Raw genomic sequence first — 21,999 nt, forward strand, 5'->3', positions numbered from 1 at the left:
TCTTCTTTAAACTTCTCAAAGCTGGCTAACAAATTCTTCCTAATCTCCCTAATTTCTGGTCAGGTACATGGAGTAATTTGGCCTCTAATCCCCACCAAGTGTTGTTTCAACCTATTAATCCCCTAGGACCACCTTTAATTTTCCTATGGCAAAATTTGCAATGTGCATTTGACTATCAACCATTTCAACATATGCCCAAGCAACATCTTTCACTCTAGGTGCCATTTTTTGACTTGGAAATGAAAGCAAAAAATCTGAAAATGAAAACAAAACAAAAAACATTGATTCAATGTTCATTTCTTTCACAAAAAACACTCTTTAGGATTTCTAGATTTGCACATAAAATTTAATAAGCAAAAACAGATTTTTACAAGTGAAAATAAATACCTCTAGGGACAAACTGTCTCTTCAAGCTTGCTCCAAGAAACCAACTCCTCAATGGCAAATGCTGCTCCAAATGCTACCCAAGAAGCTCCTCACTCCAGCAACAATGCTTGTCCAAGACTCCTCATTGTTGCTCCAAAAACAAACTCAACAACTCCTCAGAAACTCTCGTTGGAATTCTCACTCAAATGCATGAGATGGCTGTGAGAGAATGAGAGGGGTTGGGTGGGTTAAATAGGGTTTAGGAGAGGGGAATGGACCCCAAAGACCAAATAGGCAAATTAAAAACTGGTGTGGAATCCAAAAAAAAAATTGTAGTTTACGAGTTTTGTGGGTCGTTGTCTCTAACTCGGCTGAGTTATTGTGGGCTCGGCCGAGCCGACCAGGTTAATACCGAGTCAGCCGAGTTGTTAGACAACTCGGTCGGCTCGGTATTAACCCGGCCGGCCGAACCGTTTCCATGGTCAGGTCAATATTTTGGGCATCAGCTCGGACCAACTCGACCGAGTTGGTTTCGAGCCGACTGGTTTTGAAAACTGTGATTCTATCATCAAGAGATCTATGAGACCAGTTTTTATGCCCTAAACACAAAATTGGGGCCCACATGATGACTTACATGGAGAATTGATGGGCATCCCCTAGTTCGAGATTTATGGAGCCTTGTCTCACATTTTGGCACAAAGAGGACTCAACATTGCCTTCCAATAGCCCTACATCAGCATGACATCATCATTTTGGCTTACATTTGGATGGCTAATTCATATTTTTGTAAAGCTACTTGGTCGACTTGTGACCAAGGGATGTATCTTGCCCATTTTTATAATGCTTGAGGGGCTTTTAGGCTAAAATTAGACTTGATAGATCATGTATAAATAGATAAGAAATCATTTGAGCTAATCATCAACATCACACTTGGATTGGATCTCTTGGAGAATCTTTTGGAATGCATTTCGACATTTGGAGCTAATTTGCATTTCTTTCAAGTTATTTCTTAGATCTTGGATGGAAATATTACATGACATCTTGTAAGTGCTTAATTTTGATGAAATGTTTCCCTTGAATTTGTCTAATGTATCCAATTGTTGCTTCTAGAATGTGTTAATTATGCCATAATTGTTGAAAACTAATTTGGGAAGGTTTTCTAATTGAGTATTGCATATGTTATTCAATGTATGGCATGTAATGAATGTTCGTAGTGGAGGAAAATTCTTGAACTCTCCATGAAATTCCATTATCTTTGAAGTGGGTAAATGCTTAAACATGGTACCTAGGGCATCATTTTTAAGCCTCCTTAGAGACGATTTAGCTCATCTTGAACATCCTAAGACTCCATATGCCCAAAGGACAAGGCACTAATCCAAGTCCTTGGTGGTCATCTCTACTTTTCATCCATAATTTTTCCTCTTAAAATTTGGTCCTTTTAAGGCTAGGGCAAAAATCTAGGGCTTGCAGTGAAATTTTGGGGAGGAGACTTTTCGAGAATTCGACAGCCTAAACATCAAGCCTAGGGTCTAGGCTACCTATGCTCCAAGTTTGGTGGACATCCACTTGGTTTCATCAATAAAATCTCTTGCCCTATGTGTTGCTCCAAAAGAAAAACCCTAGTTTCTTCTCCCTCAAGTTGAGGACTTCCTTGAAGGTTGTATGAAATTAGTATTTGTTGAAGTATATCGTAAGAAGTCTTTTCTCTCAAGCCTTGACCTTGTGAATATTTATTACAATTGAAAACCCTCAAAACCCTAGGTCTTATGCCTTATTTTCTAGGGCTTTTCTTAGAGAGTGATTTGCTTCTTTGAAGCCTTGTACCTTTGTTGAGCCTCTCTTTCAAATAAGCTCTAGCTCCATCACCTTGTACCTTCAACCCTAGAATATCTATTATAGATGATCATAATCATACCGAGACTCCTCCCATTGGTGAAAGTGCGTAAAGAGCACGGGACCTTGACTGTGGTGACAATGGGCCACTGTCCCATTGTTAGCACTTAATCTAGCTCTTTGTCTTTAAGTGTTTCCCTCTCCAAGGCTTGCTAGATTTTGTGGTAACATGCCCCCCTTTGAATGTACGATTGTCTTCCTTGGATGTGGAATTTCAATGGGATGACCAAGTTGAAGAAACTTTCAACTTCTAAGTCCTCATATAGTTATTTATCAAGGTTTGCCTAGTAAGGGCACACTTGCAAGAGCTCTTTCGTATATGCTAATGACTTTCCTCCTCCAAAGTTGAATCATTCAACCACATTCTATGGGAGTGCCAATCGGCATGTCAATGTTGGGAACATATTCAATAGAAGTTCTCATACATGTTTTAGGGTAGCATTGATTTGGAGAACATCCCTTATGGACTTCAACTCGCTCATCCTAGCGCCTCATGATGGCCTGCGGTAGTGCATTCAAATTGTTGATATCTGTTCTCCATAGAAGCTGAGCCGTAAGTTCATTTTTGAAGGCTCTAGTAGACTTGTTTCTGCATGTGAAACGCAATGGTTGGATGAGATATGGTTGCAAGCTAGGGCCAAAGGCTTTTTGTTTTTGAAAGGTTCCAAAGATGCAGTGACTACCAATATCTTGAACCTTAAGACAGTCGTAGCTGCATAAGACAGCTATCACTGTCTCTGTACATTCTTCTCTATACTAGTAAATATTATTCTCTGCGTGTACATAACGTTTTCCGAGTAAATAAAAGTATTTCTCAAAAAAAAAACCTCATGTGGAGGTAATTTTGAGGAGCAAAGCGAGTCTGTTATAGGTTTTTGAAATTCTTTCGGAGCATTTAATTTTGGGTATGATTTTTCTTCTTGTCAAAGGTTGGGTCTAATGAGAGGATACCCAGTTGGATAATATACAAGGTGGAACTGGACACTGATAGCGGGAATGCTAATTTTTTTTTAGCTCAATTTCATAGCCCAATTTAAGTATTGAGGTTTTAGCTTATACACTTGGACATTTGACATAAATATATCGATATATATTATGTAGCATTAGCATTATCAACTATCAAACAGTGAATCATGGATCATTGCCTATTCTTTACTGTTATATGACTAACTTACTGATACTTAATGATTGATGTATTTTCATATATTTCACGACAATTTTTTTCTGGACTTCCAGTGGTGATTCTCCCGGTGTTATGTTTTGTGAATCTAACACACTTGCAACCAACCTGTACCCACAACTGCTCTCTAATTCCTATTTCTGAAAACTTTGAATCTTGACAGAAGTTGACACCATAAACTATAACTTTATATCTGCACCACGAGTTTGGCATTAGTTTCTCATTGTCAGCACACTTAACCTTGTCCAGATACTAATTTCAATGCTACATGAATACTATTTAGACTCTCCAAATGGAAAGAGAATCTAGTGGCATTCCTTTTGGTGATCGAGAAAAGTCTGAATCCCTTGAAGCAATTTAGACCTCCATAATAACATATAAACCATTACTAGTTGTCCCCTTCCTATGTTAATTAGCATACCAATCTCGTATACATAGTATACCATTTTTAATTTTAGCAAACTTAACTTTGTTCAATTATTTATACACTGTTGTAACTTGGTTATACCTAGACCTCACTTGGAAGTGGGGTGTTAGAAAACTTCCATGTATTCTCCATGTATTTCGATCTTGAACCAGCAACTTCATTTTCAGGAACTGCAGCAGCAATCTCTTCAAGGTCTTGGGCAGAAAGCTTCAAACCCAATGACCCTATGTTTTCATCTAGATTCTTGATTTTCGTTGTTCCTGCATAATATTCATACGAAATAAGTTTCAATGCTGTATTTATCTAATCACAATAACGTCTGTTGCACTTTCACTGCATGCTTGAGTTTCATTACCTGGAATTGGAACAACATCATCCCCTTGATGAACAACCCATGCCAATGCAAGTTGTGCTGGAGTGCATTTATTCTTGTCCGCAATATATGAAACACGGTCAAATAGAATCTTGTTTTTTGCCAGATTCTCCGGTTGAAACCTTGGATGACCAGTCTACAAAATGGAGATAGTTATATATGAATTGCAGAGAAAATCATTGAAAATTTGATGATCAATTTTCTAAACAAAAATATAGTATTTATGCTAATTATATGTAAACCAGCATAGGTCCATCTTAACCCTAGATTTAGTAAGCATTAAAGAGGGAATAAAAAAACTTGAAACACGGTCAAATAGAATCTTGTTTTTTGCCAGATTCTCCGGTTGAAACCTTGGATGACCAGTCTACAAAATGGAGATAGTTATATATGAATTGCAGAGAAAATCATTGAAAATTTGATGATCAATTTTCTAAACAAAAATATAGTATTTATGCTAATTATATGTAAACCAGCATAGGTCCATCTTAACCCTAGATTTAGTAAGCATTAAAGAGGGAATAAAAAAACTCGTAACAAACTTCTCATGCTTAAACAATCCGGGATTAAAATGGATTAATACGGGTTTATATTTTTTGGCTTGGCTCTTTCTTTTTCTCAGCATTAGATGCCAAAATTCAAATATTTTTCATTTTATTTATTAGTGTTACCCACATTGATATGTACAAAAAGATCTCTCCGATGAATGAGAGAGAACGGAAAAAAATATGGAAAATTCTTGAAACGTGTTTTAAATGCCGTTCTTGAAATTTCACTTACCATCGGTATGCTATAGTCCTAATCAATCTTGGATTTTCACAGTTATATCTCCTTTATTGTCAAAACTATTTAAATGGCTTTATGAGTGTAGGTTGATGGCCAAATCAACTTATGTATCCTAAAATTCCATAATCTGAATCCATCCTACTTACACATTTTGAAAAATGAAAAAGCTATTGTTCATGTGCTTAATAAACTTTATGTGCAAAACAATGGTTCTATAATTTCACATCAAAGCAACCCTTGATGGGCATTTTACCGTCATAAAATTATCAAAATGGTTAAATTAAATTTTCATCAAAAACTGCTATGGGCTTAATACTTACATAAGGGCATATCTAACCTATGGGTCAATAAAGTGATGATATAGCAAAAAATACTAAGCTCCTATCATCAGATTTTAAGAAAGTCAAGTGCCATTACAGATTCACTGGTACTAAAAACAAGTGTTGGACATTGTATAAACCAATGCTCCCCGTGTGTTTTGCAACATGGACTAACCGCTTCTCATAGATCTTTATCAAGTGCCATTACAGATTCACTGGAACTGAAAACAAGTGTTGGACATTGGATAAACCAACGCTCTCTGTGTGTTTTGCAACATGGACTAACCGCCTCTCATGGATCCTTATCTCTAGTGATGCGATCGTTGACTAACACCTATGGGTCTTGGTCCAACAGCAATTGTGATTCCCAACAAGTGGTATCAGAGCGTAGGTCATGAGTTCAATATACACCCGGCTCGCGTTGGGGGGGAGAATGTTGGACATTGGATAAACCAACACTCTCAGTGTGTTTCGCGACATGGACTAACCGGCTCTCGTGGATCCTTATCTCTAGCAATGCGATTGTTGAATAACACCTGCAGGTTTTGGTCTAATAACAATCATGATTCCCAACAACAAACCAAGTGAAGGTCTGACATAAAGACATGTCAATTTCCAAAATCCCCAAATGGGTTAGGATATTGCCATCTCTGACTTCTAAATAGAAATAAGTCTTGGGATACTGCCATCTCTGACTTCTAATTATAAAAATAAGTTTTATATTCATAGAAACATATTTGCAGAGGTTAAAACAACAGTGAAAAGTGACTGGTTTGTCAGGGTCTACCAACCAACAACCAGTTGGGGAAAGTGCCATCTCTGACTTACTGACTCTTACGAGAATTCCATTCCAAATGACTTATCATTAAGAAGTGCAGTGCACATGCCCCAGCTAAAAAGAATTCCCTTGCTATTAACCAAATTGACGTGCGTTAAAATAACAACACTAAAAATTACCTCTTCACAGTGCAAGCCAAGAGCCTCTTGAGAAAGAATACGATGGAAACATAAAAATATTTTACCACAGTAGTAGTAGTCATACTGTTACTGTTAGCTTTACTGAATCCCAGCTGCTGCCAAGTTATTTCCTAGTAAATACCTTGCTGTAAATTAATTATTACTGCAAATCTACTGAATAAAAGAACTGTTGCTGGAATTTTAACACATAAATAAAAGATTAACAGCAGAAGCGAAAATAACACCATTCTCATACACATGCACACAAATAGATTCTTCCCTTCAAATCTGCTGTTTCATTAATAAATTATCTTCAACGTATGAAGGCTCCCTTACTGGGAAAAAGGCCCTCTAAGGAAAAATACAAACAACAAAACCTGGAATATTTCCAGCTGATCAAACTCTCAATATCTGTCCTTCGATATGGCTGGCTGCTGGATCCTTTTCCCTTGTTGCCTCCTGATCTTCTTTCTCAAACCCTGCATTCTTGAATAAATTTCCTTCTCCACCAAATCACTGAGATCTCACTATCTCATTGTGCCTTGTGCTCACTAGATGTGTCTTTTTCTTTAACTTATCCTTCCTTTTATAAGTTTGAGTTAGTGACCAAATCCACAACCCAAATTTCCAAATTGATTGATAGTTGAGAATAGATCTCAACATCAATTGAGATCAATGGTTGGCATTCATTTAATTCACTAATGCAAATAACCTTTGTTACATTAACTCAATTTATTGTATAAAAGTCATTTACTTTAATAATCCTTTAATTAAAGTAATTTTTAAGGTCAAGAGTCCTTTGGACAACTGCACATCTAGACACTTCGCCCTATGCAGAAGTATTTTTCCAATGCTACTATCATCAACACTCCCTCTTAGCAAGAACAATATTTCATAAAGAACCACTTGAAACTAGTTTTCTCTCCAGTCCTAGCACAATGTCCCATGTATCATCCTTCACCATGGCTTTCCTCCAAACCTCTTGGTACGTTGCCTCTTCAATGGTGCTACTCATTAATGCCATGTAGTTTGGAACTTCTTTAGAGGCCTAATCTCCCTAAATATGCTCCTAGAAGCCTCAAGATCCTCCTGAGCATCCTTTAATGTCTGCCCAAACTTCCTGGGTCCTAACATAATTGGAAGGAGATACTACCTTGTAACAACCCTATTGCTCTGTTTTTTTTTACATTACTATATTTAGACATTCAACTATTATTGGATTTAATGGCGATGGAAGCCATGATGAGACTTATGCAATGATGTAATTAATTTATTGATATTTGAATTAATAAAAGAATTGCTTGGAAATATTCAAGAACGAGCACTAGAGTTTAGAAGACTTCTTGCCAACTTAGAAAAAACTACGTTGGTCAAGTCCACATGATAGGCCTTTCCTAAAAGTCTCTTAAAAATTCCTATGAGAAAAATAAAAGAAAATTAAATTAACATAATGGGAAAAAAAGATTATGTTAATTACTTAGTTGGAGAAAAATACTAAGGGGGTGGAATAAAGCAAAGAAAAGTGTGCTTTAAAGGAAAGGCAAAGTATCTTTTTCGAGAAAACCTAAAACAAAAAGACCTGAGCAAAAAGGTTAGCAGACCTTAAAGCAAGATGCTGCTAAGAAATCTACTAGGGAGGAAAGTTATAAAAAGGGTCAACTAGGAATCAAGAGGGGGGATTCCGAACGATAAGGCAGTCTTATCTTGGGGGGAACTGTAAAGGCAGTTCATGGTTGGGTGTATCAGGCTCGACTCATGAATATTTCCCAGCATTAATTACATTCAAAATCATAACTTTGTGAGTGTTTTGTTGCTAACTGTTAAATTGTTTAATGGTATATGTTGATAGCATAAGAGAAGAAAAATCTATCTGTAAGTAGTTGAATATACTATAGTTGTGCATACATGATATCGCTATTTTTTAGATAATGGAAAATGCAAATTTCTCTCTACACGCGGATAAGATGAAGATACGCTAAAGTTTAAAGGTATACAAAATTCTATACGCACACATGGAAAATAAATTACATCATCCTTATTTGTATCCCAATATCTTTATACATTCAAGTACAGACTATGGATCCTTTACAACAGAAATTGAAATGAAGTATGCCCTTCTTGAATAAATCTGCATGAGGAAAGGTAGTCATTTGTTGAATGTACGGATATATGGAATGAGCAATATTTACATCAATTGAGAATGAAATAATTTGGTATTAGGAGATTACGAATTTTGTTGGATATCCAAGAAATATACAAATGGAACACACTAGCTGATGTAGTTGATTATTATATATCTTAAAAGCTATAAATCCCCTTAGTCGTATATCTGGATATAGTAGGATATGAAATCTAAGGTACCTTCTTTTAAGATTCTTAGTTCGCAATAATAAAAGTTCAAAAGTCTAACTGATATGTTATACAGTGTGAAAAGTATATATATAAGCGTAGGAAATCAAAGACAATGAACTTAAATATCAGAGGATTCCAATCTTCTAATTGAATTCATGTTTAATAACGTAAAGGTAGATACTGCATTACGCCCTCTGGGTGTTAACACCTTTAATGTATAGATGTATACACCGTTCCATAAGTATACTAGTTAGACACAAGAAATGTCGAAAAGAAATATGACACTGGGCTAGGATGCTCAAGCTATGTCATCTTTTAGGGGAGATAAAACAAAATGATGGTATACGATAGAGAAAGAAAGTACGTAAACAAAACAAAAACCCTTCATATTTCAATAAACAAAGTCATTACTTCTCTTTGTCGTGAATCTAACTCTCAGAAAGAATGGATCATAAGAAGAAATCAGTCTAATGGAAAGAACAGTGTAAAGCTCCTGTAAAAAGTAGGAAATAAATTTAACCTAAGCATTGAGATCATGAATTAGAGTATATATTGTTATTATAAACTTATTCAGAGTAGAAAAATAACTACTTTACAAAAGTAAGAAGGAACTCATCCTTTCTAATACGATACAAGCGAGATATTAAGGTTGACCTTATTTAATATATAAATATATATATATATATAAATAAATCCTTGGCGTCTTGGAACCATATAATGTGCAAGTTACTTCCGGATATAAAGGAGAAAATCTGGTAAGTAAAGTATCTATATAATTAAATAGTGAATTGGTAAAAACCCCACGGAAAACATGAATCCCATAACTAATTTCATATTATTCTCAAAGAGTACTGGTATAAATGTAGCATACTTTTACCTGTAAAAAAGTAAAGCAACAAAACCAGCATATAGGATGGAAGCCCCAAGTGAGAAGGGGATTCTGGAGTTTTATAAGAAAAAAAAAAGATTACAAATTTGACAAATGTACCAGTGAATAAGGGAATTTAAAATACATTAACAAGAGTCTAGGTCGATGGCCATAGTGTGAAAACAATAATTAAGGCTCACGGCCCTAACGATGTTATCAAACCCTTGTAAGGTTGGAGTCAAGCAAACAACTAGAATTAAAGTACACTTTGTATGGGGTTGTGAAACACATCAGCGTTTCTTATAAACTATGTGTTTTGACATCGTCGGGCGGAAAATGAGAATCGGTAGAAACCCAGACGTATAGGCGGAAAGAAAACTAGAATCAAAGTGTTGCAAATATGATGGGGAGCTAAGGAAAAACTTATCTAAAGTCTCTAGTGCCAAAGTTATACCTGAAAGCAAGAGGAGTTGCGAAAGTGAGGCAAACCAGAGTCGCATAATAAATTAAATTAATTAGTAAATGGGAGATGGAATGAAGGGCTTTCATAAATAATTCTTTACCTGGAAATGAACTTGGCCAATTCCGTTCTCCAACTGTAAGGAAAAAAATATTGTCGAAACGTGAGCAATATTGAAGAATAGCACAATTATTATGGAAAAGAACACTCTGTAATAAGCCTAGATGTCAAAGTAGAAGAAGCAAAAAAAAAAAACTAGTACCAGTGAAGTGAGAAAACACGTTATTTACCCATACTAGTTAAAACCGGTAATATTGGGAAAGGAATTGGATTCCTATTGGGTCGTTGTCACATCAAGTAAGTGTCTATTGGTTGGAGGTTATTTTCATGAATCTGCTGTTGTAGGTTAGCGTTGGAATATGTGCCCTAACCAGGTCAGTAATCCACATCAAATGTGCACTGCGTTGGATCCATCATCATCAGCAGTGAAGGCCGCAATAATTAATCTGGGATCAATATCCTTTTGAGGACCATTTTGATTGACTATTGATGATCACTGATTAGGGCAAGGTTTTGACATCTGAAGACAAAATGGAAGATTTATATTGGTTACTTCTTTGTAATTTGGACAGTGGTATTTCTGGCAAGTCAACTTTGACTCTATCATTGTACTCTCTCTCTCCGCTGAATATTTGATTCTAATAATAAGAAGAATTGATAAAGGGTTTTCCCCATCTTGGGGTTTTTCCCTAGCTTGAGCCAATTTCGGTGTCTTCTTGTCTTGGGTTGTCTTCTGCATATGATTTCTTATGTTTTTTCGATAATTACTGTCAGTGGATAATAGTTATGTGATTGCTATTGAAATAAATGGAATTAATCTTGGGCTCATTGAAGTAATTATCCTAAGCAAAGATCATGTTAACCTAAATTAACATGGTATTAACAATAATGTACAGGGACAATGAAAAGTATTGATTCCCAATGATATACTCAAATGTAGTACTGATGGATGCATTATATATATATATATATATGGTAAACGAATGAGATATGTTACATATGGTATCAGAGTCGTAGGTTCAATGTTGAGGCCTATGGGCCAACCCACAGTTGTATGACTGAAAACATAATTGCCAGATTAGATCTCTGCGTAAAAGACTTGAAAATTGGAATTAACCAGTAGTAAAATAATTCATGATTAGCTGGAGGAAGAGAGGTATCAATACATTAATATTAGTTATCACTATAGCTAAGATGAGATGCAGAAAGGAAAGAAAATTGATAAAAGATGTGGTAAGGAAAACACTGCTCAATTAAATATAATAAAGAAATGGGATGAGACTAATGGATGTGGCATGTGCAGGTGATTGCTATGACCAAATGAGCAATGCCTCTTGTTAATTTGACAATTATACCAAGGAAAAATAGGAAAATGAGTACTGGTAAAACTCTGTTTAGGGAAAAAAAATACTATCATGAGAGATGTAATGAGTGTACTAAGCTTATCTAAAGACTTAACACTTCGCTTTAGTGTCGAATAATATAAGCTTAAAGTATTACAAATTAGTAATAATAGACCACGGAATGAATTAATCTTGAACTCCAAATTGGATGGCTATAAAGTGGAAGAAGTAACTTCTATAGACACAATATCAGGAAAGGGAAAAAAAATCCATTGTTATAAACTGAAGTATCTATTAGTATATAAGTTGGAAGTGCTTTAAAGTGTACTATTATATAAAAATTGCTACTATAGTAGATTGCTTTATCTAAAGTAAATGGGATATATGATGCCTCACAGGTAAGGACTTATCTGAGAAAGACAATCTCTTATATGTTAAATTCAAGATATATAAAAGGAGATGATATAATGGCAGATTAGTTAGGGTAGAGACAAAGGTCAGAAGAAACACAGGATTGATCAGCAAAAAAAAATTATTACTCAAAAAAATGATGTGAGGTATATATTGCCTTGAAAAAAAATTGTTAGATAAGGATGTTACACCGGAAAGTCCTCCATAATACTGGGTAGTGAAGTAACTAGTGACATAAGTTTAGTAACAAAGACTATTGTAAGGATGTAGAATCTGCGTATACAATACAACAAGCTTAGAGATCAAATTTATCATTACTTACTTGGCGGTGAACCTTAAAATATGGCGTACAGAAGGAAAATGCAGTGCCACGGTAGTAGGAATAGAACAAATATTGAAGAAATAGTTGTTACAAACCATATGAAGTGATTAATATTCAACATATCTAAGGCGAAATGTAGTACCCTGATAATAAAATCAATAAGTTCTAAAATGTGTTTAATTACTTAAGGATATAATTAAACACATACCGGCAAAGGAACGTCGGAAAGAATACAAGTAACTAAGTACATACTTATAATTGTATGCAAAGTAAGAAGCATTCTTGCAGATAATCATGATATGTACTATTGCTCTATTCGAAAAAGAGATATAGTGGAAGGAAACTTAGCTGACCTTCTCATTACAAAGACTTGGGTAAGCCTTATAGGCTAATAAGCCGATGTAAAGTGGTACAAGAACTTACATTATGAATAAAGAATACAGTAAGAATGCAAAAACTTAAATTAGGAATCGGGAATACAAAGTTTTCTTTTATATACAATTATATAAGAAAGGTTTTGACTCTAGGAACTAAGAGCAGGCAGTGCATACATAAAATACAAGGTATATAAACCCCAATAGAACTGTAATAAGGTGTAGGCTGTAGCACAATACAACGGGTACTCAGAAAAGTAGTCTTCTTGAGCATAATTAATATTAATATTGGCACAATTGAAACATTTGTATTAAGAAAATGGATGCTAACAACATAACTTTTGGGAATTAATTCCCTTGTGGACTAGAAATTTTAAATTGCAATGGTCCTAAAAAGGGAAATAAATTCTTGATTGGTAAACTAGAAGGATTAAATGGTCTCCGAACATCTATGAGGAAAGGAATAGTAACCAAGAGGTTGATTGGAAAAAGGATACATTAGGAAATGGGACAGTCAATTATGGGAAGAACCTACTAAGTAGGTGATAAAATCACGAGACATAATAAAATGTCACTGCAAATTGTGGTTAAAGGAAAAATCAAGCACGGAAATAACTAAGTAGATCGAATAATTGGGGATTATTAAGATGAAAATAATAGTAATCGTGGCATTGTAATGGCTCATGAAGGAACTCAAGAACAGTGCAAAAGAGATGCAGAACCCATTAGCCTTATACATAAATGGGTAAGTGTAAATTGAACCCATTAGCCTTATACATGTAATTCCTTAACCAGAATTGAAATAATCCTTAAAAAGGGCAACGAAATTCTAGATTGGCATCAATTTTTAGAATGAAATGGTCCCAAAATTTTATGGGATTAGAGATCAATATTGTTGTTTACATAAATTAGATTTTATTCCACCAAGAATGAGCATAAAAGTGGTTGGCTACAAGGATGTCACCTGATAAACTGGGAAAGCTGATAAAAGTTCCTGGAGTAGCTTAGCAAAGTAAGCACGCCATTTTCATAAATTTCTATGAAGGAAAATCCTTAAACTTAACTTTTGCTAGTTGATGTATTGTTTTAACATATATACACGTGCGTGTGTGAAAATGCCCAGAAATTACACTGCCCTGATGGATGTTAAGACAACCCATGAATATAAAAATGCAAAGGGAAAAGACTCCATGGTTATATCTAGAGGTGTTGTAGGTCTATGAAGTTACATGGTGTATTGACCATGAAACTTGAGTATGTCAAAATATTGCTTTAATTATCCATACTAGCATTGTGAATTCCTTATTTCGGGTTCCTCATAACATCTAGGATGAACTCGACGAAGTCCACTTCGAAGCGGAATTGACAATAATATAACATCTTAAGTATACGCGACAAACACATACTGATACAGTGATATCAAAATAACAACATAAAAGAGAACGTTGCAAAAAGTCTTTAGATTATTATTGCCTACATGTAAGTGATAGGAAAGGAAATTGGAAATTCCATGTTTTGAATTTTATATTAAATGACACCCATGTTATTGCCATGGCTGTAAATAAATGTATCAAAGGACCTATTGTATTATGTGATGCTATATTAATGGCTGACCTTTTCGGGTGTACATGGATAGCGTTGTTGAATGTATGTGGATGATCTTTCAGTCGAATGCATGAATGAAAATAGGAAGCACCTGTTTAGCATGTATGAAACCATGCTAGGAGATGAGCATGAAATGAAAATAAGAGTATGTTTTATAGTGAAACTGAGTCATTGCTTCGAATAAAGTAAAGTGGAAGTGCTTTAGTAATGAAGAGGTTGTTGTAGATATGAAGAATTTTTACATTACTATTTTTAGACATTATACTATTATTGGATTTATGGCGATGGAAGCCATGATGAAACTTATGTGATGATGTAATTAATTTATTGATATTTAATTAATAAATGAATTGCTTGGAAATATTCAAGAACGAGCACTAGAGTTTAGAATACTTCTTACCAGCTTAGAAAAAATTGTGGTGGTCAAGTCCACATGATGGATCTTTCCTAAAAGTCTCTTAAAAATCCCTAGGAGAAAAATAAAAGAAAATTAAATAATGGGAGAGAAAAATTATGTTAATCACATAGCTGGAGAGAAATACTAAGTGGGGTGGAATAAAGTAGTGCAGAGAGAGAAAAGTGTCCTTTAAAGAAAAAGAACAATATCTTTTTCGAGAAAAACTAAAACAAAAAGACCTAAGCAAAAAGGTTGGCAGACCTTAAAGTAGAATGTTGCTAAGAAATCTGCTAGGGAAGAAAGTTATAAAAAGGGCCACCTAGGAATCAAAGAGCGGGGGTTCTGAACGGCAAGAAGGTGTTAGCTCGGGGGAACTGTAAAGACAGTTGATGGTTGGGTGGATCAGGGTCGACTCATGAATATTTCCAAAGCATTAATTACGGTCAGAATCATAACTCTATGGGTGTTTTGTTGCTAACTGTTAAAATGTTTAACGATATGTGTTGATAGCATAAGAAAAAGAAAAATCTATCTGTAACCAGTTGAATATACCGTAGTTGTGCATACATGATATCGTTGTTTTTTTAGATAATGGAAAATGCAATTTTCTCTCTGCACGCGGATAAGATGAAGATAAGCCGAAATTTAAAGGTATACAAAATTTTATACGCACACACGGAAAATAAATTATATCATACTTATTTGTATACCAATATCTTTATACATTCAAGTACAGACTATGAATCCTTTACAGCAGAAATTGAAATGAAGTATGCCTTTCTTGAATAAATTTGCATGAAGAAAGGTAGTCATCTGTTGAATGTACGGATATATAGAATGAACAATATTTACATGAATTGAGAACGAAATAATTTGGTAATAGGAGATTACGAATTTTGTTGGATATCCGAGAAAGATACAAATGGAACATGTTAGCTGATGTAGCTGATTATTATATATATTAAAAGCTATAAATCCCCGCAGTCATATATCTGGATATAGTAGGATTCTAAGGTAACTTATTTTAACAGTCTTAGTTCACAATAATAAAAGTTCAAAAGTCTAAATGATATGTTATACAGTGTGGAAAGTATATATATATATATATATGCGTAGAAAATCAAAGAAAGTGAACTTAAATATCAGAGCATTCCAGTCTTCTAATTGAATTCATCTTTAATAACGTAGAGGTAGATATTACATTAATGCCCTCTGGGTGTTAACACCTTTAATGTATAGATGTATACACCGTTCCATAAGTATACTAGTTAGACACAAGAAATGTCGAAAAGAAATATGACTATGGTTTAGGCTACTCAAGTTATCTCATCTTTTGGGGAAAGAAAAAAAAATAGGTATGTAGATATTACCCAAAAAAAAAAAAAAAAACCTTGCGTATTTCAGTAAACAAAGTCATTACTTCTCTGTTGTGAATCTAACTCTCAGAAAGAATGGGTCATAAGAAGAAATTAGTCCTAATGGAAAGAACATTGTAAAGCTTCTGCATAAAGCATGAAAAATTTAACCTGAGCAATGCGATCATGACTTAGAGTATATATTGTTATTATAAACTTATTTAGAGTACAAAAATAACTACTTTACAGAAGTAATAAGGAACTCGTCCTCTCTAATACGATACCAGCGAGATACTAAGGCTAACCTTAATAATATATATATATATATATATATATATATATATAAAATAAATCCTTGCCGTCTTGGAACTGTATAACGTGCAAGTTACTTTTGGATATAAAGGAGAAAATCTGGTAAATATCTATATAATTAAATAGTGCGCTGGTAAAAACTCCACGACAAACAAGAATCCCATAACTAATTTCATATTATTCTCAAAGAGTACTGGTATAAATGTAGCATATTTTTACCTGTAAAAAAGAAAAACAACAAAACCAGCCTATAGGACGGAAACTCCAAGTGAGAAGGGGATTCTGGAGTTTTATTAAAAAAAAAAGAAAAAAAGAAGAAAAGATTACAAATTTGACAAATGTATCAGTGAATAAGGGAATTTAAAATATATTGACATGAGTCCAGGTCGATGGCATAGTGTGCAAACAATAATTAAGGCTCACGGCCCTAACAATGTTATCAAAACCTTGTATGGTTGGGGTCAAGAAAACAAATAGAATTAAAGTACACTTTGTCTGGGGTTGTGAAACACATCAACCTTTCTTATAAACTGTGTGTTTTAACATCGTCGGACGGAAAATGAGAATTGGTAGAAACCCGGACCTGTAGACGGAAAGAAAACTTGAATCAGAGCGTTGCAAATATGATGGGGCGCTGAGGAAGAACTTATCTAAAACATCTGGCGCCAAAGTTATACCTTAAAGCAAGAGGAGTTGCGAAATTGAGGCAAAATAGAGTCACATAATAAATTAAATTAATTAGCAAATGGGAGATGGAACGAAGGGCTTTCATAAATAATTCTTTAGCTGGAAATGAACTTGGCCAATTCCATTCTCCAGCTGTAAGGAAAAAATATATATATATTGTCAGAACGTGAGCAACAGTGAAGAATAGCACAAGATTATGGAAAAGAACACTCTGGAATAAGCCTAAATGTCAAAGTCACCAATAAACAAACCAAAAAACCAAAAATAATAATAATAATAGTAGTACCGGTGAAGTGAGAAAACACGTTACTTACCCGTACTAGTTAAAATCTGTAATACAGGGAAAGGAACTGGATTCCTATTCCTTAAGTAACCCGGCAAAACACAATACTGGTCTTAATACTCAAACCCTAGAGAAGAAATATCGATGGGCCAAGAACAGAAAAAATAAAACCCCAAGCTCAGTAAACACGAAATGAGGAGCATCGACTAGTAAATTCCAAATGTACAAAGGATATGAACTCGACACCAATTTATGAAGGACACCTGTAAGGATTTCCAGCAAGAAATCATTACCAAGAAAACCTCGCAAGATCACCAAGAGGAGAGACACCTTCACCGCCTTAAACAAGGGAAAAAATGGCCAGATGAACGTCGAAATGATTCGATTTCTGTATATGATTACCTTAGTATGATTTTCCACCGTTAGCTCAGTTGCTGGAAATATGACCGTCGATCATTAACCACGTGACCTCACATGTTCCAACCCTAGATCGCTCACCGATTGTTTCGCCATGTGGTAAACCGGCCAAAATAATTTAATGAGCCACACCCGCAAAGTTTAATCAAGAGCTCAAGTTTTATGTGAAACTTATTTCACTGTCGTAATATCACTATAATGTTAAGAGGGAGTTGGATGACATATAACTATGGTTAGTGATATGAAGGGAATGTACGCATCCAAGGACAACATAAGAGGTCAATAGTTCCTTGAGAGTTAATTATTTTATTTTATAAAGGAATAAGTTGAAAGGAACGGATACCATGGAGTGATAAGTCCAACCTCGTTTACCCAAAACCCATTATTTGAATGGATTATGATACCAGAACATTTAATATACTATTATTAGGTATAAACATTAAAAAGTATATGGCACATTACCAAGTAAGTGGAATTAACATGAGATAGTGATGAGTGTCATAATTGGATCCTAGAGAAAAAAATGAAGAGATTACTTGAGAATAGAGGAAGAGAGATAAATAAAATAAACCTCATAAGTGTGATCAAGCGACTTTATCCTTTGATTGTGATTTTTATAAACTCCCACCAAAATTTGAATACTTGTTACCTTAAGATATATAGGAAAGGAAGCCTCTTGGTAAATAGATTTCTTCATCACGTTGACCGCCAACGTGCAACTTTCAAGCCAAGGAAAAGTAGGAAATATAACGGATTTCGCAATTCTGAACAATGCCAAAACTTATAATGCGTATTGGGGAGCATAGTGAGTTCAACAAATTACTACGTTAAAATTTAATGTATTAGGATGTTGAGACTTCCTAAAGATCTCAATTCTATTTGTAAAAACGGGGAATAGGTTTTGTTACCCACCATTTTGTGGGTGATATTCTTAGGAGAAAAATTTTCTCCAAGATGATCTTCAGTGGGCAGCCCCTTGCAGCCACCAAATAGCTTTTTGTACCATTTCTTCGCTACCTGAGCCAGCCATGTGGTCCCTCACCCATCTGCCATGATTGTATGTTTGAAGGTGGGCCTCCCGAACCTAAAGGTATGCCTTGTCATTTAGTAATTGAGTATTGTAGTTTGTTTATCATGGACACTTCTCGGTATGGATTAATGGAGGATTCGGTGAAAAGAATGGGCTAAGTCTATGTTGTTGTCCCCTAGACCCCTTTTGGATGTTAACCTTGGATTCTAGACACGTGGGATCTCTTTCACTGACCCTTCAGTTTTAGGGATGGTATCACATGAAAAACCATGATTTTGGTTGTGTGGTCCTACTCCCTCATCCATATATATTACTCCCCTTCCACTCATTATAACCTTACTCATCATTTCTCCCACTTGGGTTCACATTCCTCCACTGGGTCCACATACGGCTAGCTTTCCCCTTCCCCTTGCCCACACCATGGGTCGCGCTTGGATGTTGGGAAATCAATGCAAATAGAGTAGGGCTTGATTCCACTTACTTGATAATTACTTGTGAACTATGTTGGCTTCTTTTACTTCTTTATTATCTTATCTTTCATCAAACAATTACCATATTATGTGTGTATGAAGATCACAAAAGAAGAGACACAAGATGTAGGCACTATGCCAAGGCAAAACCCCCCTCAAGGGGAAAATCTAGTCAAAAATTCTCTTCCTTCAATAGTATTCTTTGAGACTCTTCATCCCAGACAAAGACCAAATCTTCCCTCCACACCAAGTCAACCACCCAGATCTTCGACCTCTTTCCAGCGGCACTTCCTTCCCAGCAACTTCGACTATGCAGCAGCGTTCGGCGCCAGGCAACAGCAAAACTTGGAAGACTTAGATCTCCCAAACTAGGGCACAAAAAAGAAAGAGAGAGGCTCCAAAATTTTGATTTTCTTCTTCTCCTTAAACTTGACCCAACTCGCACTTCATTTTTCTCCCTTGGACCCACTTCGCACTTCCCCCGCTTTCTTAGAAATATCGAACTAGCTTGAGATGAGATGCTCCAAATGAATTCAACTTCCTTCTATTTATAGGCTCCAAGTGAGGTCGAATTGATATCCTTAGGCCGACTTGGTGTGGAGGTTACATAAATTATCTTTGACTCAATAGTGAACCTTTTTACATGATTCAAAAGCCCTAGAAGGGTCTCTTTGAATGTGCAATGACTCTATAAACTCAATATTAATCCTAGGAGTCCACAATCGGGACTTTGACTAATATAATAATGACCCAAGCATGAAACCCTTGCTTTAATAAGTCATTGACACAATAATAAAAATTATTTTCTTTATTCTTTTGACAGGTACATTTTATGATGACTCAAATACATTAATGAAGACTGAACCTAGTTGCATTTTCCAACACTGGAATGATGCCCCGGAGGTTGATGCAGCTGAAAAGAAAAGTAAAAGCATAATTGGTCACATTCAATAGGAAAATGTACCACAAAATGCAAAAGATGGTCGGAACAAACACATTTAGCATGTGGGCAAAAGCCAATACATGAGCTCTACCCCATCATCATGGCCATCACCCTGGTTCCTACAGGCCCTAGATGAGCCTCCTTTATTATTTAGGAACCCATAATTGTCCTAACCCTTAGTGGGCAATGAATTGCCCTACCTTAAAGGGGGTATCCACTGCTATATCTCACACATCATGCTCTTACCCCCTAAGCCCTGAGAAGTTAATTAAAGAAAAATCATAAAAGGCAAAAGGCCTATAAAGAAGGGTGGAAAAATGAAGTTTGACGCACCTCATGTACCACAATTGCTCCCTCCTATACATTATATACCCAAGTGTGGGCTTCCATTTTACTGGCTACCCTTGTACCCCAGCATGTGGCCCATGTTGAAGAATGTAACTAGGTTCGGTTTTCATAAATGTATTTGAATCATTATGTAATGTACTTGTCAAAAGAATGAAAAATAAAAATTTTATTATTATTACAATGACTTGTTAAAGCATGGGTTTCATGCTTGGGTCATCTTTTATTAGTCAAAGTCCCCATTGTGGACTCCTAGGACTTATATTTTGTCATTAGAGTCATTGTACATTTTATGATACCCTTCTTGGGCTTTTGAATCATGTTAAAAGGATTATTATTGAGTCAAATTAGGTATTTGACACCTCCACACCAAGTCGGCCTCAAACTAGGCAATTCGACCTCACCTAAAGGGTATATATACAAGCAATTCGAAATCATTTTGGAGCATCTCCCTCACAAGTTCGATATCCAAGAAAACGAGGCTAAAAAAGTATGAAATTCCAAGAAGAGAAGAAGTGTTGGAAGGATCAAGGTCGAAGGTTTTGGGTATCTCTTTCTCTCTCTTATGCAAAGTTATTAGATCAGTGATTGGATCGAAGTTTTACTACTGGAAGGTTCGAAATTCCGAAAGTGTTGGGTCGAAGATTTTGTTGTTGGAACGTTGAAATTCTAGATTTGCTAGGTCGAAGTGCTATTGTTGCAAGGTCGAAGATCTAGGTCGAAGTCGCTGGAAGGAGAGGTTGACTTGGTGGTTTGAGGAGGTCTCTGTCTAGGTTGAAGAGTCTCAAGAAAACTATTGAAGGAAGATATTTTCACTGGGTTTTCCCCTAGATAGGAGTTTTGCCCTCGGAGTGTGCCCACATCTTTTGTCTTGTGTTTTTATGATCTTCATACACACATAGTTTGGTAATTGCTTGATGAAAGATAATATAACAAAGAAGTAAAAGAAGCCAACTTAATTCACAAATAATTATCAAGAAAGAGAAATATAACCCTAACTCTACTAGCATTGACTTCTCAAAATGGTATCAGAGCTAAGGTCAAGGAAGATTGAAGATCATTTTGTTGGCTTGAAGGAAATGGTTACTCCCTCTATGATAAGAATGGGATTCAATACTACAGGAAGTCGGATCAAGAAGATCGTTTACTACTTATTCAACAAGATCAAAAGTCAAGGGTTTTTGGCTGCACTTACAGGTTCACTTAATGATGATAATGCATGGATTATTGGGAGTGGAGCATCAAGGCATATGACAGGGGAGAGTAAACAACTTCACACTCTATCAAAGGAACCATCTTCTCATGTAGTGGAATTGGGAGACAACAAAAGCTATGTTGTTAGAGGCCTGGGATCAACATCTTTGAAGCTGGAGAACGAAACTGCTACATCTCAACAATATACTATATGTTCCAGGTTTGAAAAAGAATTTGCTCTCAATTTTTTGCTTAGAAGATAAAGGGGATAGAGTTGCTTTTGTTGATGGAAAGGTTTTGGTTTGAGGAAAAGATTCAAGTATTGATAAAGCTAGGGTTATTGCAGTTCGTGAAGGAAGCTTATATAGAGTCATAACACCACCTCCTCAAGATCTAGTTCATATGGAAATCAATCCCATTGAGCTATGGCATAGAAGATATGGTCATCTACACTACAAGGTCATTTCCA

At 35.5% G+C, this 21,999-nt stretch overlaps 1 protein-coding gene across 4 annotated transcripts in view; it reads right to left on the reverse strand.

Moving 5' to 3' along the window:
- Positions 1-3,605: 3,605 nt before the first annotated feature.
- LOC149142915 (putative aldo-keto reductase 1) overlaps positions 3,606-21,999 on the reverse strand; it is a 131,771-nt gene continuing 113,377 nt past the window's right edge. The window contains exons 7-9 of one of the 4 annotated variants that reach the window (XM_089449272.1): positions 10,086-10,118; positions 4,222-4,375; positions 3,606-4,126 (exon numbers count right to left, since the gene is read on the reverse strand). In XM_089449272.1, the coding sequence (XP_089305398.1) occupies positions 3,948-4,126; positions 4,222-4,375; positions 10,086-10,118 (366 nt within the window). In that variant the 3' untranslated portion in view covers positions 3,606-3,947. Of the gene's footprint in view, positions 4,127-4,221; positions 4,376-4,450; positions 4,607-10,085; positions 10,119-21,999 lie in introns of those variants that run through there. The other 3 variants (XM_089449273.1, XM_089449274.1, XM_089449275.1) reach the window with 3 other exon arrangements.

This window comes from Pinus tabuliformis, chromosome X (genome assembly GCF_031772625.1).
Source record: "Pinus tabuliformis cultivar Carrire ecotype Pingquan chromosome X, CPIR1, whole genome shotgun sequence".
Classification (NCBI taxonomy): domain Eukaryota; kingdom Viridiplantae; phylum Streptophyta; class Pinopsida; order Pinales; family Pinaceae; genus Pinus; species Pinus tabuliformis.